The 17,412-nt window shown below is 46.8% G+C and overlaps 1 protein-coding gene across 1 annotated transcript in view; it reads right to left on the bottom strand.

The window, feature by feature from the left end:
- PAPPA (pappalysin 1) overlaps positions 1-17,412 on the bottom strand; it is a 157,669-nt gene that overhangs the window by 71,764 nt on the left and 68,493 nt on the right. Inside the window, exons 8-9 of the mRNA XM_072352928.1 lie at positions 5,977-6,105; positions 4,405-4,496 (exon numbers count right to left, since the gene is read on the bottom strand). Coding sequence (XP_072209029.1) covers positions 4,405-4,496; positions 5,977-6,105 — 221 coding nt within the window. The remainder of the gene's footprint in view (positions 1-4,404; positions 4,497-5,976; positions 6,106-17,412) is intronic.

Below are 17,412 nucleotides of genomic sequence, written 5' to 3'. Positions count from 1 at the left end.
TGGTTCAGCTGGCCCTGCTAAGACAGCACTATTAATGATGACAGTCTGAAAATCACTTTCAGAGACTTTATGACGATGTTGTTATTACTAACTTGCCAAATGAGTGCTTAGACATTTTGGAACATGTAGCCACACTCCCATGAGCCGCAGGAAACAGTCAGCTTCAAAGTATTTGCCTTAAGCTGAAGGATTCACACAAATACTATCTGAACAGCTCCAGTCAGTAAATTAATTGCTATCTGCTATGAAATTCTGCTATAGATCCTCAGCTTCTCTACCCGTGGCAAGCTGCTTGCTCAGTGCCTTACTGATGCACTGTGAGATGCTGAGTTTCTCCTGCAAGACAACTCTGCTTCTCCCAATGCTCTGTCCTGTTGAGAGCCCTCAGTGGGGTAATGCCAGGCCTTGAGTGCTGTGTGTGGGAGAAATCCCCATTAGCTGCTACATCACAGCCATGTTCCTTTTGCAGGGGACAGGAGGGGAGGGAACGGGATGGAGTGCAGCGCGCTCTCAAAGCATGCCCACAATGAATATGGATGGTCATCCATCAATGTATTTTAAGCACATTACTTCTCTGTCAGAAAGAGGGAGGGGGGGGGGGAGAAAGAAAAAAAAAGGGAAAAAGAAAGGAAAGAACAGACATATAAAATTAAGTTTGTGTCACTCATTTAACACTGCAATTTCCCCAGAGGATTATGCACCAAACGGAGATAGCAAGCTCATGAATATTAATCATTTCCCTGAATGCAATGCAGCCCTCCAAACAATAAGATTAGGGGAAAGTGCTATGCTTAATTTATGGATAATGGGAGAGGTAAAGGACAGAGCTCCCACAAAGGTAGGGCTCACAGCTGGAGGGAGAGGCCTCCAGGAGGAGGAGGAGGGCAGATTCAGATCTGTGAGGAACCAAACAAGCTCTTGGGGCCAAGCAGAAGCAAAAGAAAAGGTGTTAACGGATCGCTGACAAATTAAAATCATACTTCTCTCTGCACAGCCACTGTGACTAATGCTGCAAGCACGCCAGAAACCGGCGGCAAACTCAAGAGCTAGAAGAAAGCTTTTCTGCTTTCTTCCATTCTCGTGGTGTTTTGCACCCCAAGTCCCAACCCAGTGCCCATAGAGCTGTGTGTCTGACCTCCTCCAAAGGCAGCAGAAGCTGTACAGTGCTTTAGTGAGGAGCCCATCCAAGCAAAGGAGATAAAGTGCAGCAATAATAACACCAGTAAGACATGGTTCACAGCCCCATAAATTACCAGGCAAACTTACAGCTAGATAGAAGTTCTGCAGCCACTTTCCAGCTGGGTTGCAATACGTCTATCAGTCTTTACTCATCTCTTTTCATATTACTCTCTCTCCCCCTCCCTTCTTTTTTATTGATCTCTGCATCTTTTCTATTATATCCTTCTCTTTCTTCAGCTCTGGAGAGCTAAATCAATGCATAATGCACATCACACTCAACAAAAGGAATGCAAATGAAAGCAGAGCTCTTTTTCAATGCACGCACATATATCTGGAAGCATGTGCACGATGTTTGTGGGAGAGTGCACACCAAGGACGAGGTGCTCAGCTGCTTATTAGACACCCATTTCCCAACAACCCGGTGGGAACGGATCGAGTGCTAAAAGGCTCCGGGTTCACACAACAGCAAATCATAACTCTCCCAAGTGGGGCCTGTTTTGAATGGGATTTTGCTCGAGCTCAAGCAATGCCAAAAGCCAGGTGTCCTGGGTGAAACCACAAGCAAGGTGAAAGTGAAGCAGCCGGGAGTAGGTTCACTCCTATTCCATGAACCAAAAGGCAAAGCAGGGCAGATATAATATGCAAAATCTGTTCCAGGAGGGGGGAGGTGGAAGAGTACAGGTGATAAATTTCAGCACGAGGATGGGTGAGTGTGCTGCAGAACTTAAAAATAAAGCAGCGCTGCCAGATGCTCCCATTAATTAATTAATTAATCTCGCTGTCGCTCTTCAGCATGTTGCAGGGGGAAGATGCTATTAATCTTATCTGTTTTCTTTGAGTCGGCTTTGTGTGCAGAGAAGGCCAGGACAACCTGACAGCAAAGACCACACAGTTTTGTCCCTGCCTCCCTCCCCCTGCGCCCCTCCTCCCAGCAGAGCAGATTGATCTGCTGTTATCTGATTAGAGAGGAGAGGAGGAGGGAAAACAAAACCAAGAAGGAAGAGAAAAAAAAAGAAAAGCCTAATTTCATTACAGGCACTAACGCAAAGTGTCTCGTGCCATTTATTCAAAGGAAAATCGGACCAATAAAAAAAAAAAACAAACCCACATTAACATCGTGATCCTAAAAGGCAAAGGGAGCAAAAGAGAGAGATGGACACCTGCAAATGGGCTGCCTCTGTCTGTGGGGATGTCAGCACAGCTGGATGTCAGCCGGAGCCACGGGCTGCAGCACTGAGGCTGGAGCCAACTTTTAAGGACCAGAGACCTCCAGGGACTCCCTCCAGCCTCCACAGCATTCACAAGATCAAACCTACAGCCCTGACTCTGCAAAGCCTCTGAACATGATGGGAGACTCGCTGAGTTCTTTGGTGAAGAGGAGTGATGGACAGTGCTGAGGCACTGGTGCAGGCTGCCCAGGAAACTGGGGCATACCCCATGAGTGCTATGGCCAGGAGAGATGGGGCTTTGGGCACCTCCTCTGCTGGGAGGTGTCCATGCTCTCAGCAGGGGTTGGAACTCAAAGGGCTTTAAGGTCCCTTCCATCCCAAACCATTCTGTGATGCCCAGGGCTCTAAAAAGCTGCACAGTACAACAAGAACATCACTGCATAAATAACAGACTGAAATAATTTGTCGTTGTCCTACAAGATTATAACATGTATTAGCCTCGTAAACATAGAAACAAATTACGCTTTATTTTCCTCTGCTCCTCAGACAGGGACCCAAGCAGTCTGTATTTTCCAAGAAAACACCCCACCAGCCTCAAAGGAGACTTTTGTTTGGCTAAAGGCAGAGGACTCAGGGTTATATCCAAACATAAAGGTGGGGTATGGCCAAAGAACCAACCCGGACCAGGGAACTCAGACCTATGACGGTGCACAGCTCCATCCCCAACCCTTGCTGGAACCAACCTCGGACCATGCCTGACTTTCCCAAAACCCAAAACGTCTGCGTAAGTGTTTATTTCGCTTTCAAAATATTATGACTAATATCTTTCAGTGCTTGAGGTCTGATTTCTGCAAGTTACTTGAAACATAAATGTCACTTCAAGACCACCAATAGTCACAATTAGCCCTGACCATAAATATTCTCAAATTTCAATAGAGATATTTACATATGTAAATATGGAAATAAGTGCATCGCCAAATCAGGCCTCAAGTATGACTGTGTGGGATGCTGAAGTAAAAATGTGGTGGATGAGACAAGCAGTCCCCAGCTTACCACCCAAGGGAAGCGAGTTGCCTGTGAGGTCCTTTATATGTTGTTCCAGCCACAAGAGATAAGCATCAGATTGCCAAAAAGAGCAAAGTTCAGTCTTGCCAATTATATTAACTGCTCAGGACTGATGCCCTGAGCTGAAGGTATTGGATCACAAGATGGGACAGACAGAGCATTCGCTTGGTTAGTCCAGATAAGGAATCCCATAAACCTCTTGAGAAGAGACTGATCCCTTATAAACATTAACTTTGGTTTCAGAAGGTCTGCATGTTTCATCCTTTCCCGGATCTCTGAGTCCTGTTTGGGAAATGCAATCCGCCAACGCAGGGCTGCCCAGCACAAGGTGCAGTGAGAATTGGTCTTTCCCCCTCTCTGCCCCCAGCATTCCTAGAGAGTTTAATAAATATGTAAAGCTCACAACCCCGGCCCTGCTATCCCAGATAGCCCGAGCATCTTCCGGCCATTGTGCTTACAGGTTTTGCTAATCAGAGCAAACCAGGCTTGCAAATGAAATCTGATTAAGTAGTTTTCACCTCTCAAAAAGGGGATTAGCCAGACCTTTGATCTTCAGATACTGATTTGCAACTCAAAGGAGGTGTGACCTCAGCTGGACTTGCTTCTGGTCTCAGCCCCTTCCCCTTTCACTCCTCCTCCTGTTTACCAGAAAAAAAAATCAGTTCATGTCTTCTCACGTAGCCAGATCTAAAGCCTATTGAAGGCGGTGGAAAGCCACCCACTGACTTCAATGGGCTTTGGATCAGTCCCACAATGGCTGACTTAGCCCTAAGTCCTAGGTTGTTTCAAAGCCAGCAGAACCAATTTCCCATCAAAACGACCAGAAGCTGGGAAGATATGTTCGCCTTTCAAACCTACAAATTCCAACTTTTTTCCCTCTTCCATGACAACTCTTCAACTGGAGATGCTGAAAACGCTGTTGATTTTTTTCCTCGCGCCTTGCATAGAGCAGTTGCCCACCATAAGTGGAAAGGCTCTGAGCCAGACTTACCAATGCAATTAAAGGATAACTCCTGCAGGCAGAACAGGGAGCAGCCGTCACCATTGATCTTATTCATGTCATCGCATTCTTCCCCCAGGTCTCTACAGGCAGGGCACAAACAAGAAAAATGAGTCAGATGGCAAATGGCGTCATCCCAATGATCCGCAGAACCCCAAAGCCCTGACATCCCACAGAGTGGCACTGCGTTCCAACCCTCGACACTCCTCTCCTTTTTTCCTTCAGCTCCTACTTTCATCATTCTTGGTTCACAGACTTGCCTGGCCACTTCTCTCCTGCACATGTGGATACCACTTGCTGTTCTCTGATGAGGATATGAGCAACTTCCTTCATAGCTGGTGAGGCTGCAGCTCAGCAGGTGGGGAGAAAGAGAGCAGGAATCTCTGAAACACTTTGTGTTAAATCTGGAAAGGCCAGTCTATGACCCCAGCATGGGAATAACAAGGTACAAAGCCCAGTGCAGTGCTATTCCAGGTGACAGCGGTCTGCAGGCAGTGGGTGGTGTCACGGATGGGATCCTGCCTTGCTCCAGCCCAAACTGTTGAGTGCAAACCAGATGAGAAAGAGGCTCCACAGCTGCAAGTGGGGACACAACCAAGCACACTGTGACACAGTCTGGTTCCTGCTCGCTCGTGAGGCAGCTCAGCTATTGTTCGACGCTTGCTGCAAAGCCACAAGTGATGTTTGAGGAATGTGCAAACATAACAGTAGGAGAAAAGTTATGGAAAGCAAAATTAATCTGTCTTTCTCCACCTCTCTCTCCAAGACTGGCCTGAATTCGTAAGTCAATTGGCTGCTCTGTTTGATTTTCCTGCCCGTTGGGCCTCTTCCTGCAAATACTTGCTGCCAGGTATATAATCTGACAGAGCTGCACTGGTGACTGCTGATCAATAACATTTCACGACAACAGTATCGGCTGGATTAAGCATTTGTTTGTTGTTACTTCTGTAATCACAATGAAATAATCTTACGCCACGAAGCTTAGAAGCAGGTGTCCCTAATGTCCAACACAGTAAAAGAACAGACCCCAAAGCAGTTGTGAAGACTGTTTTACACTTCCAGTGGGCTGGGGGCTGGCAGCCCCTGGCACCAAGTCCAACATCTCCAAGCACACCCCAGTCCAACAGGAGGATGCATCAGAAACCCATCTGGGCTCTTGGGGTTCTACCCTGTCCACCAGCTGCCAGGCACATGGGGCTCTGCAGGGAAGGACAGCATCAAAGACAGTGGGAATTCTTCCAGCATAAGAGCTCCATGTAGGAGATGTTACATACATGCTCATGTAACAAACAGCACAAGCAGCATAGAGCGTGCTACATATTGATCCCGCTGTCTGGACTCCACTATCTGTATCTTTGTCTATATCTACCAGAGCAAGGATAGTAGGGCCTAAGTTCCAATTAAAGGTCATCATCCTGGCAGTCATCAAGCACATGAATCATTACATGCAGATGAGAACTAGCCTAAGCTAAGGAGGCATCAGAGGTCATCACTTTCTTTCTATGCCCAGTTTGTGGCTGGGTAGATGTGCTCAGATTTGTCCGTTTGCTCTTCCAGACTTACTTTTGGATAACTCCATCTCCACAGTATCCACTCCCAGAGACGTAGACAAGTGCTGGCGAGGGCTCGCTCTCCTCCGCCCCGGAAACAACGATGACCTGGTATGTGTATGTGGTGCTGTCGCTCAGCTCCCTGCAATACAAGAGGAAATACTGAGTGATAGCATGTCAAAGGCAATGACAAAGGACAGAGAAAGAGCTACTGCAATGAGGGCTGGCCAACAGAAAGCAAGTCCTGCTTCCATCAGGCCCTCAGAACTGCTTAAATCCCATGAATCTGTAAGCGAGACAAGATTCTTCTTAGTATACAACACAGAAAAATATAAACCTAATATGAATATTTAGGTTTTTTGTGGCATGTTTTGTGTTAGCGGAACTTAAGATGTTCCACAAAGGAACTCATTACCATTGTCCTCATTGTGCTGATCTGCAAAGCAATAGAGCAGGGGAAATATTTATCCTCTACAGAGCACCAAGCCATTGAAGTAGGCATCAGTGGACTGAGGTCCCCCTTGCTGACATAACTATCTCCTTACAACACTCATTAAGTTAACAAGAAAGACCTGCTGCACCGTGCCCACTAACCCACATCCATCAGTGCCACGTCTGCTCTTTCCCTTAGTACCTCCAGGGCCAGTGACCCCACCACCCCCTGTGCATCCTGAGCCAATGCATCACCACTCCTTCAGAGAAGATCCTCCTAATATCCAACCCAAAGATGGGAAACATCTGATACACACTGACGAAACAAAAGTACAGGCGAGCTTTGAATATTAAAGGGAGATTATCACTCTGTTTCACAAAACCATTCATAAAATATTGAAGATTAACAAGGATGTTTGTAGAAATTCAGATTTTGCCTCCGGATATCTTCCAACCACCAAAACGTTCAGCTCTTACAAAAGGCTGGTTATCAACGAACCATCCAGGCAGCTGCAACAGCTACAAAACAAACAGACCAACAGCGCTTTCCGATGTGCTGAAATCACACACACACGCACAGGCCTGGAACACCGACAGAGGTTTTCAAGTTGTGATTTTGCACGTCATTTCCAGCAGCAGGTGATGGATGGGGCATCCAGCCAACAGAGAAAGTGCATCCCTGCAAGTGTGTCTGCGTGTGTGGGAGTGTTGGTGTGCGCTGGTGTGTACGGGGAAGCAAAGCAAAATCAAGGCAAAGTTCGTGTTTGTTTATGCACAGGGTGGGAAGTTGGCAGAACAGAATGGAAGAAGACACGACTAAATGAAGCACAGGAGAGAATACGGAGTTTATGAGTTATGAGGTGACTGGAGATGAATGCGTATGTGGGTGAATAAGACAGAAAACTGGATATGAAAAGTTATTATGTGGGGAGAGCTCTGGTGTATTTAATTATATTGACTGAGAATGCAAAAGCTGGTATGCAGGAAGCATCCTGAGCATGTTGGGGAGGGCTGACGTCAGGCACTGCCAGCAGTGCTACTCTGTGCTGTCACCTGTGAGACAAGGGCTGCTCCAAGGAGGGATAAAAGCAGGATTAGGGCCATCCATTCCCCCTGGCTGCTGGTGGCACTGATGGTGACAGTGCTCCTTGCACTGCCGCCAGCCCCACGCCACTCTGCATCGGGAGGTGAGACAGGAGAGCATCCTTAACACTGAGGATGTGAACAAACACTCGTTTAAATTTATATCTATGGTCTTTTAATGACCTTTTTGAGAACTGAGTGAGCCACATTGATCGCTGCGGCTTCCGCCCGTGGGGAGGCACTCGTATTAAAAAGCAATGACTCAAGTGCTCTGCTCAGAGGGAGAACTGGAGCGTGCCGTGCTGAATGCCACCAGGGCTCCTCACCCGTCTGCTGGTGAAAGCAACAGACCCAGGGTTGGAAATGTACAGCCCCCTCTCCCTCCTCCTGGCCTTCTTGGGGATGGGGGGCAGTCACGTTGAAGTTGAAGCGTACTGCAGGCAATGGATTGCTACTCTCTGATTGGGTATTTCTGTACAGCTTACAGGAAAAACATCACTGGGAAGCAGTTTTCTATTCAGACTGAGGTGGTTTTAAAGGATCACCAAATTCGCAGGTAACAAGCCATGCCCCAGCCACACCTGCCTGATTCCCATTGCCGGGCATAGAACCATAGAGTTATCTGAGTTGGAAGAGACCCTTAAAGGCCATCTGGTCTAAAGCCCTGCAATGAACAGGTGTACCTGCAACTCCGTCAGTGCTCAGAGCCCCATCCAGCCTGACCTGGAATGTTCCCAGGGATGGAGTATCCAGCACCTCTCTTTGCTATGGCCTCGTTAGGGGCATGGCCCCTGAAAGCACCGAGGGAAAGCAACAACCTGCTCCCCTCTCCCCACTACCACAGCGTGTCTGTTTTTCCTGCTACAAAAAATAGCAGGAAGTTTGTTTTTTTGAGCACGACAAATTCCTGTTTTGAACAAAACTGAAAATATCTGAAAGGCTTATCCCAGTTTCTGCCCTATGAAAACAGAGATGGCCAAAAAGCAACGAAAGCAGACATTGTTCCTGTTATTTAAGGACAAAATGACAAGGTCCGAGGCATCTCCAGTTAAATTACAGCTGTCAGAGGTACTGTTAAGTGAGACAGACACATTCTGCACCTCAAGCACCCTACAAAGGACCCAGCTTGCTTTGGCCTTCAATAGTCACCAAGTCTTATGTCCAAAGGCAGCACTTCCAATACAGCTCTCTGCATCCCAGAACGAGCCCCAGTCCATGACTAACATCCCCATATCCCTACAACATAATCAACATTTACAAGCTCCCCACATGCTCCCAAAATCAATCAATAAAGAGAAACCCAGAGGAGGAGGTCATTTTAGGACAGTGTGTATAGAAGTGCTCCCCAGCTCCCCTCCTTCTTCCTGTGTTGCCATTTGCATTGTCCACATAAGATCATTCTCTTCTTTTACCTTCTCTCTCACATGCTCTCCTCTTGCTTTTTCCTTTTCTTCTTTTAATAAAAATGGCATGACAAGCACGGCAGAAGATAATGAAGAGAATTCCTGCCTGGTTTTGCGGTTGGGAGAAAGGAGGGGCGAGATTCTGTAAACAAAAAGACGTCAAAAATCCGGGCTGTTTTTCCAGCTGCAGCCCAGTCTTGGGCTGTTTGGATAAGCCCGGTGACATGGCAGGTGCAAAGGCCTCAGAAGAAGTCTGTGCCCCTCTCCTGGCCAGCGAGCTGATTCAGAAGACAAAAATACCTGGGGAGCAAACTTGGAGCAGCTTCTCCCTCAGCCCATAACAGGTTCCCAATAGGGCAGAGGGTCTGCTCTATTCCCCTTGCTCCCAACATGGGAATGGAATGAGAGCTCACATGTGGGATGCAAGGGTGGGGAAAGACTTCATGTGACTGTGGTTAAGTCAGAAGTTGAAAGGTTGGGCAATTAAACCTATTAGAAAGAGGAAAACATTCTTTGCTCCGTGATATCCATCCGCATACAAAGGTTACCACCACCTCTCCTAGTTATCACAAAACCCAAATGGTCGATTACTGTGTCATTTTGTGCACACCGGTGTAATTGTGGAACAGCTTCAGAGACCTCGGTAACACACCCGGGTTCCAAACACACCAGCCCTGCTGCAGCCCATCTCTCTGAGCTGCATGTTTGCTCTGCTCAGGACCTTGAGCACGTCGAGCATTTGCCTTGAGAGAGAACTCCCCCTTAGAATCACAGAATCATTAAGGCTGGAAAAGACCTCTCTCTATATATAGATATATATGTATATAGATATATATGCAACTGATTAACTCCAGCAGACTTTGATATAATCGTCCAAGTATTTGCCCTGGTACCAATTTAAAACGCAGTAGCACATTTAATAAAAAAAAACCAACAACTGTGTAGCCAAGGCCTGAAAGATAATTCTGGTTGGTTTTTCTCCTCTTAAAAATAAATCAAACATCAGCAGTCAATTTTCTACTTTCTTGGTTGAACAACAACAGCAAAAACAACCACGTGAACGCTTAAGAGTGGAAGACAGAGATGCAGGATCTACGTGAGATTGGGTTACAATTACCAGAGCAGTGGAAATGCGAGGGGCCCGGGGCCTCACGTGGGTGTTTGCACTAGACAGGCAATTTCACGGCGGTACACAGGTTAAGTGTCGGAGCACCTGGTTGCTATTAAAAGCAAGGCAGGAGGGGGGAAAATCTGTTTTGCTCAGTTCTTTGCTGTTCCAATCAGCCCTGAGCTGAGAAAGGAAAACTCTGCGCCCTGACCCACAGCAAGCCCCACTTGCAGCCGGAGGGAATCAGTGCATCTCTATTCATTCCCAGGGACTGGTGCCAGCAACCAGAGCCTGAGGACACAGTGCATGGCAGCAGGCAGAGAGCAGCATCAGGGCTGGCAGCGGGCTGGTAGCTAAAAGGCCATCATCGTCACCAAAGAACCTCTCTGCCTGTTGCATCGTGCCTCCGGATGAGCAGCATGTGATTATTCACACTGCCAACGATGCCCTGGCTGTGCCTGCAGCACCCACAGCCACCCTGCAGCACCCTGTTATCCATGGCCGGCTTGGGGGTGTCCTGGCAGCATCCTGCCCCAGGCCGTACCACAGGGCTCTGCCTGCAGGATGAATGCTCTTCCCCAGCCTGGGGTCAGCAGTGTGGCAGGGGGACGTTCTTCAGCTTCCCCACATCCACGCTGACCTCTAGCATTTCCTTTCAACGGGAACCAAGACCTGATTTTCAGAGCTTAATGCCCTCCTGTGTCTGTGAAATCCCCCGAAAGGGTAAACAGAGCCACGTGATCCTGATCTGACTGCTCCTGGAGCCCGGGAAAGCTGTGTCTATTTTCAGCAAGGCCAGGCCCACAGCACACAGATGTTTGCAGTTTCCTCAGCTTCCACCTCCATCACTGCTCCTCACCAGGGCTCTGCAGGGAAGGGATGGGCACTGGGATTGTGCTGGGCCCACGGTGCTGCAATGTGGGGTCAAGAAGCAGCCCAAATCCATGGGTGCATATAGGGAATGGATGTGCTGTCCCACATGAAGAGCACAAAGGGGTGTGCGAGGAGGGGAGGTGACTCCTCCAGAGGAACATTCTGTCATTTCCCCCCTCAGGGGCTCTGTGTTTTGCTTTAAGCCACGTCAGATTATGAGAAATCCTACTAGCTGGTCTCCAGTGGGATCTGTAATGGTTTAATAACCGAACATTACTGAACATATTTCCACTAGCCTCTTTCTAAAATCCCATCATGAGCTAATTTCCTCTATTGTCATTAGATCTGCAACTGGTCTTACATCTAAGAAAAAAATCTGCACCGCTGTGAGGAAACGATCTGAGCTCTGAAGGCAGCAAATCCACTCATCCTCAGTGGGTACAACGTGCTGCTTCCACTCTGCCTTTCTCTCACAGCAAGACACAGGGCAGTGCTGGAATGACAGCAGCAGCGTGGAGGTGCCCATGACAGCATGTGTCTCAGAAGATCCTGGCCTGACAGAGCAATCCTGGGGGAAGTGATGGAAAGCTTTGGGCTTGCAGTGATGAGCAATGAGGCACTGAAAGGGTTTCTGCTTTGGTTGATGCTTTGCTATCCCATCGGGTACTGAGGACAGCAAAGCATTACTCCCTGCTTGAGGACAGCTCCAAACGTAACAGAAATGTTATTTGGTAGGAAAAACATATTGAAATGAAATGCCCAGGAAGCAAAGGGGCCAACAGCTTGGTGAAAGTGGCAGAAAAAAGCAATCAGTGCTGGCTGATGCTGCTGATAAAAAGCAGGTAGCACTTCGATGCTGCTGCTGCTGCTGCTGCAGTATTTGAGGCTCACTCTGACTTTTACAAGAGGGTCATTTTTAATGCATTGCATAACACGTCTGCCCAATGGAGCAAAAAAATACCCCAAACAAACCCCCCCCAAAACCAACAAAACCATTTGTTATACCTGGGAGATTTCTGGTACTTCTCATCTTATTGAGAGCCCAAAACAGATGCACACAAGAAGGCAAACATCAGAGAGAAATTACGAGACAACACGCACCTGAATTTACCACATCTCTCAGACTGTTCCACCTGCAATAAATTATTTCACCCAGCAGGAAAAGTCTCGTTTGACCTTCATTTTTGCTTTTCCTGCAGCTGAAAACTCTGCTACTGCTCCTAGGTCGGGAGTTCAAATTCCAGCCTGGCTGGGAGTGATTAAATATATCCATTTCTAATAGTATCTATGCGACTAATAAGAGGAGGGCAGTGAAGGCTCATTGTTTGAGGGATGTTGGCACATGGCTGCATTGCAGACCCAGCAGTGGGATGCTGGGGACATCCACGCAGTGCAGCAGCAGCGTGTGGGGAGTCCCTGGTGGGAGCAGAGCTGCTCTCTCCTTTAGCAAAGTGCTGCTCCTGAAGCGGGGCAGACACTGCTTGCTGGCTACTCCTATGCTCTTGATCATTCAGAGCCATGTCTCGTGTCAAAGTCAAACCCAGGCTAAAAAATCACTCTGGCTGCTCAGTTTTAGCACCGCAAACCCAAGAAGAGATGAACCCGCCCTTCCTACCTTACTCTTGCATCATATGCAGCTGAGCCAGAACAGGAGCTACAGTTCTGCCAAGTGCCAGCTATAGCTACAGCATTACATAAGAAACCACAACAGCAAAGAACCACAAATCTATCACTACAGCTGGCACCAGGCTGAGCAGAAAAGCTGCCTGCTGAATGGGCACGGCCCGCCAGATTGTTCTTCCTCTTCTCTGGATCAGGGTTAAGGCAATTTGGCAGAAGGTGGTAGGGAAAACTTGCTGTCTTGCTCTGCGTGTGGGGTCAGGAAGTAGGTTTTATTCATCTGCTGAGATAACCTGGCACCTCTGATGAAGACAGGAAGATGTAAGGAAAGCTAACAGTGTTTTTGAGCTGCCAAGGGCTAGCAGGGACATGGAGAGCCTGAGCTTCCTTCAGATGGGTGTAAGAAGGATGCAGGAGTGGACATATCTGAGTCTCAACACTGTAGTGGGAAGAGAAACCTGGTGGGACACAGGGATAGAAGGGTGTCTGCCGCTTGGGAAAGCATGAAGTAGCTTTGTTCACACAGTGCTGTGCATTAACAGTACAGGAGATGTGAAGGAATGAGCAAATAAAGAGTAAAGTGAGCCTGTTCACATGGAAGCTTGGTAGAAGTGTTTTCACTGGAGATAAGCAGTAAACTTTCATATGGATAAAGACAGGGATCTCCTTAATACTGGAGAGAAAAAAGTATGGATAAGTGGCTAATTATGGGAAAGAAATCACCCATATGCAGACTAGTGCTTTTAATAAGGACAGGTCTCAGGTACTGCTAGAGGTGATAGAAGGCATCAAATACCCATGGACTCAAGAAGAGGTGATACTGCTTTGCACCTCCTTCTGGTAGCTGAAGACGGTTGGACAAGGCAAGAAGTAATTGGTTGCATTCATTCAATTGGAAGGTAACTATAAAACCATCAGTGGGAAAGATTCACGAAGAAGTGCATGAGGTCCTTGCACACATCAAGGCGAGGCATTTCTAGGCTTGCTGTAAGTATTCATGCTGTTGCACAAAGACATCTGGATTCACCAGACACAGTTCTAAAGCCTGTTGGGAATCCAGATGTGTAGCGTGCCGATATCATACAGACAACCTAGCAGCTTTTGTAGATAAATCTGGGCATGTAAAGTGCTTTCTTAACATTTCGGTCCTATCTTAGATACTCCCCAGTATTTCCTGGCATATCAAGAGAGATTTGGCATGGCAGCTGTGGAGGAGGGGGGAGCAGAAGATGTTGATAATGTGGGCTTCAGTTTTTGGTATCGGGAGAAAATCCACCCAGCGATCTGTATCTTGTTTGGGTGGAAATATGCTGTTAATTATCTTCATGACAGATGGATCTGGCAATTCATTTCAGCTGCTTTAGATCATACATTCCTCTGGCTGGTAGAGCTTCAGAAAATAGAGAAATAGATCTTCAAGATGAATGCAAAGGAAGGAATGCCATAACAGGGACAGATGTTGCCATGAAATTTTAGTGTTGCATTCAACAGGGCCTTAACGTTACATATCATCACTGTGATATTTGTGTATTTTTCAGAGCCCTGTTGAGCTGGGCCTGCTATGAGTAACTGCAGCCTTCCAATGGAGCTCCTGCTCACCTCCAACAGCCACTGCTGATTCTCCAGCCTCTCTGCTTGCTATGTTTGAAGGAGTTTACAACGTATTTCATATGCATTCAGACTAAGCAATGTTTTCCATCTCCTTCAACACCACATCAACAAGGGTTTCTGACAAATCATGTGCATGGCTTCCGGACCGCATACCAACAAATGCCATCAATAACACACATTTTGAAACAAACCCCTTCAGATACAGCCTGCAACACGCCAGGAAACCATGAACAGCACCACAGCAACCTCCCCAAATACCTGCAGTCCCAATGATGTAATTCCTCAATCCTTTTCAGTCACATCAAGAAGCCCTGCTGAGATCTGGATCCCACTCTCTTAGGTGCACAGTTAAAACACTGCACGTGAAATTGAGCTTGAAGCTTAGCACGGAATGGAACTCCTGAATCTAACAAAATATTTTAAAATACTGCACTTGCTTAAACAATAGATGACAACCAGTCCCCTCTATTTGCAAGGAACAGAAAAGGCGTAGCCATAGAAAGTAGGTGGAAAAAAGCTATAGTGTGACAAGGAAAATATATTCTCTAGATGAGAAAATGCAGGTTTCTCTCTCAGTCTCTTTTTTCTTTTATTTTGAAGTATGAATGCAGTATCTCCAGGTGTCACTTAGGTACTAAAGCACAAGTCAGTACGGGAATAACTCAGATGGAGATATCACAGGAAAGCATACTTGCTGCTCAGTGATGTTCAACTCTGCAAAATCAAAACTCGTAGCAGGGCTTTGTGCTGGGATTCTTTCTAAGGCTATTTCAGTCAGTGTCTTTGTCATGAAAAATCTTACAGGTTAACAAAGAAGAAGGTTACAAAGATGACCCGCTCCAGCACAGTCCACCACGTTCTGAGGTTTCCTATGAAGTCCATGGCAGAAAAGTAGGAAAAAATTCCAATTCTCAGAAACTTTTCCAGTTATTCCAACTTTACAGAACTAACCTCGGCACCTCCTGGCTTGGCACGTTGGAGGGGTGAGCTCAGATCAGAGCAGGAGCACGGTGGGAATCATGGGCTGCTCGCCACCACCTCTCAAGGTGCCCATCGAGGACTGGTGTCCAGCTGCCCCCTGACATCCTCAGTTGAGCTTCCACTGGAGACACTCCTCTCACTGAGCTCTTCCAAACATCAGTGGTTGCCACAAGTGATGACAAGAGCATCCACGTGAGCGTAAAAGCGCTACAGCAAGGCCAAAGCAAGAGCAATACAATTACCTCCATCACCATCCCCACTATCTCATGGGCTATTCCCAGGGAACAGCAACAGCAAAATGTAAGAGCACAGCCTGAACTTTGGATTAAACCGTGAGCTGAGACTTTGAGATCTGCAGATGTGGCTCTGCCCTTATCGCTGACTGCGGCGTGACGACTCAGCAGTTCCGCACTGCACCTGGCCTGACCTTTTTTCCCCCCATTGATTTATTCAGCTTTCTGCTCTCTTCCTAGGCACCGAGCCTCATTTTGTACTGCAGATTACAGCAATTCTGGCCAATAGCACTTGGTGGAAGCGAGAGCATCTTGCCTTGTTTCTGGGAGGTCCAAGGATAAGGTCCAGTCCCTTAGAAACCATTGAGCCAAGAGCTGAGATTAAAATTCAGCTTGAGAACAGAAGGTCTGGCATTATTTTGCATTTCTTAATAAAAGGTTTCCACTGCTCTAGCTATTTCCTCTCTGTTGTGGAGCACCCACTGCTGACTAGGCAAGGGCTATCCATTAAAGGCTTAAAGAGAAGTTCCCTCTCTTTGACGGGAAGAAGGTAGGAGAAATTAATTTCTCTTTCAGCATCGCCACACCTGGGGAAAGGATCTTGCTCACAGATAACAGTGCAAGCAAATATTTTCTTTGGGAGAAAAAGAGAAAGTGAAGATCAAGGTCAGAAGAGGCAAGAGTAAAGACAGGCGACTGCCTTCAAAATAACCTTCCATAGAACATGTGGGGGTGTCGTTTTATTTAATATAGAAAACATGCAAAAGCATAAAAAGGAGGGGGACTGCCTTGGGGCTTACCGAGAGATAAAGGGGTTGCAGTGTCTGGTTGTGCAGATATGCTGAATTCCAGCTGTACAGAAGGAGACACGCAGATGAGGAAGGGCTGAGATACTGCATTTACCCCTCTGTGTACATACAGTACACCACTATCCTCAACTTTCTGAGGCATCTTCCTGCTCTCAGAGCTCAAGGGCTGTGGCTGCTCTGTGTTATGAAGCTGCAGGACCCCTCAGCTCCAAAGGGTATGAAACATTGCTATGCACATATGCATGTTAAGATATGAAAATGCATTAAGAAAACCCATCTCCAAGTGCTAAGCAATCTGCATCTTTGAGTCTTTACCCAGTGGCTAAAGGCTTCATTTTAACTTTCCAAGTGCCCAGTCACAGCCCTCTGTCTGGATTTTCCCTGCAGACCCTTGGAGGACCCATTGCTCAGAGCTGGTCAGATGAAAGGCTTTGGTTGGGTTGGCTTTGCCAGTCTCTGCCAGCTGCTTCTGTCTCCTGACTGCAGAAAGACAACCTTCTATTTTCCTTCTGTTTCAGCTGACTCCATAACCGAGACATGCAGACAGGTACAGCCGCGTTACTCTGTGTGATTTATTCAGTGCCATACAGGAAAACTGCTATTAATCCCTGGCTACCAATTGAACCGTCAGAGCACCTTCCCATTTTGGATGGCTATAGGCTAGAAGTCACCCCTAAAATTATACCAAAAGATACAGGACTAGCAGTCAGAACACAAGTTATGTTTTGGACTTCTTTTTTCATGCTCTATTATGAACTCAAAACTGGACCTGCTTCTGTGGGAACTTATGCTAAGGTATGCAAATACTTCAGACCAAACCAGTCCCATTTTCCAGTGTGAGTGGGCCAGGTTTCAGGCAAAGATGCTTTCGCAGCAAAACTATGGGAAAATTCACCAGTTTTCCACGTTTCCAATATACCAATATTCATCTGTGAAGTGCCAGCAGTTGTTGGAACGAGGCTATAACCCAAGAAAGCAATTACGCACATGCTTAACTTTCAGCATTGAGGTTCAGGGGTTTGCTTTTATATTCACTATTGTCAGCTACCTTGAATTTTTAAACCCATAGGGACAATTTGCATCTTCTGAGCTGTATAATTGCGCCATGAAAGGGATGGTAGCTCATGATTGCTGAATTGTTAATTAATCATTTTTATTATATTTAAACATGCTTCAGAAGACCATAATGATGTATGCTTCCTTGATATTAGCTGTACTAATTAGATCATCTTTTCTAAATTAGAGTGCAGTTTTCTTAGCAGGTTTCCTTTTATCTGGTGTTCATTTTCAAAAGAG

This window comes from Excalfactoria chinensis, chromosome 18 (assembly GCF_039878825.1).
Source record: "Excalfactoria chinensis isolate bCotChi1 chromosome 18, bCotChi1.hap2, whole genome shotgun sequence".
NCBI classification, from domain to species: domain Eukaryota; kingdom Metazoa; phylum Chordata; class Aves; order Galliformes; family Phasianidae; genus Excalfactoria; species Excalfactoria chinensis.
The sequence above is the reverse complement of the archived record's forward strand: the minus strand, read 5'-3'. Positions and strand labels throughout refer to the sequence as shown.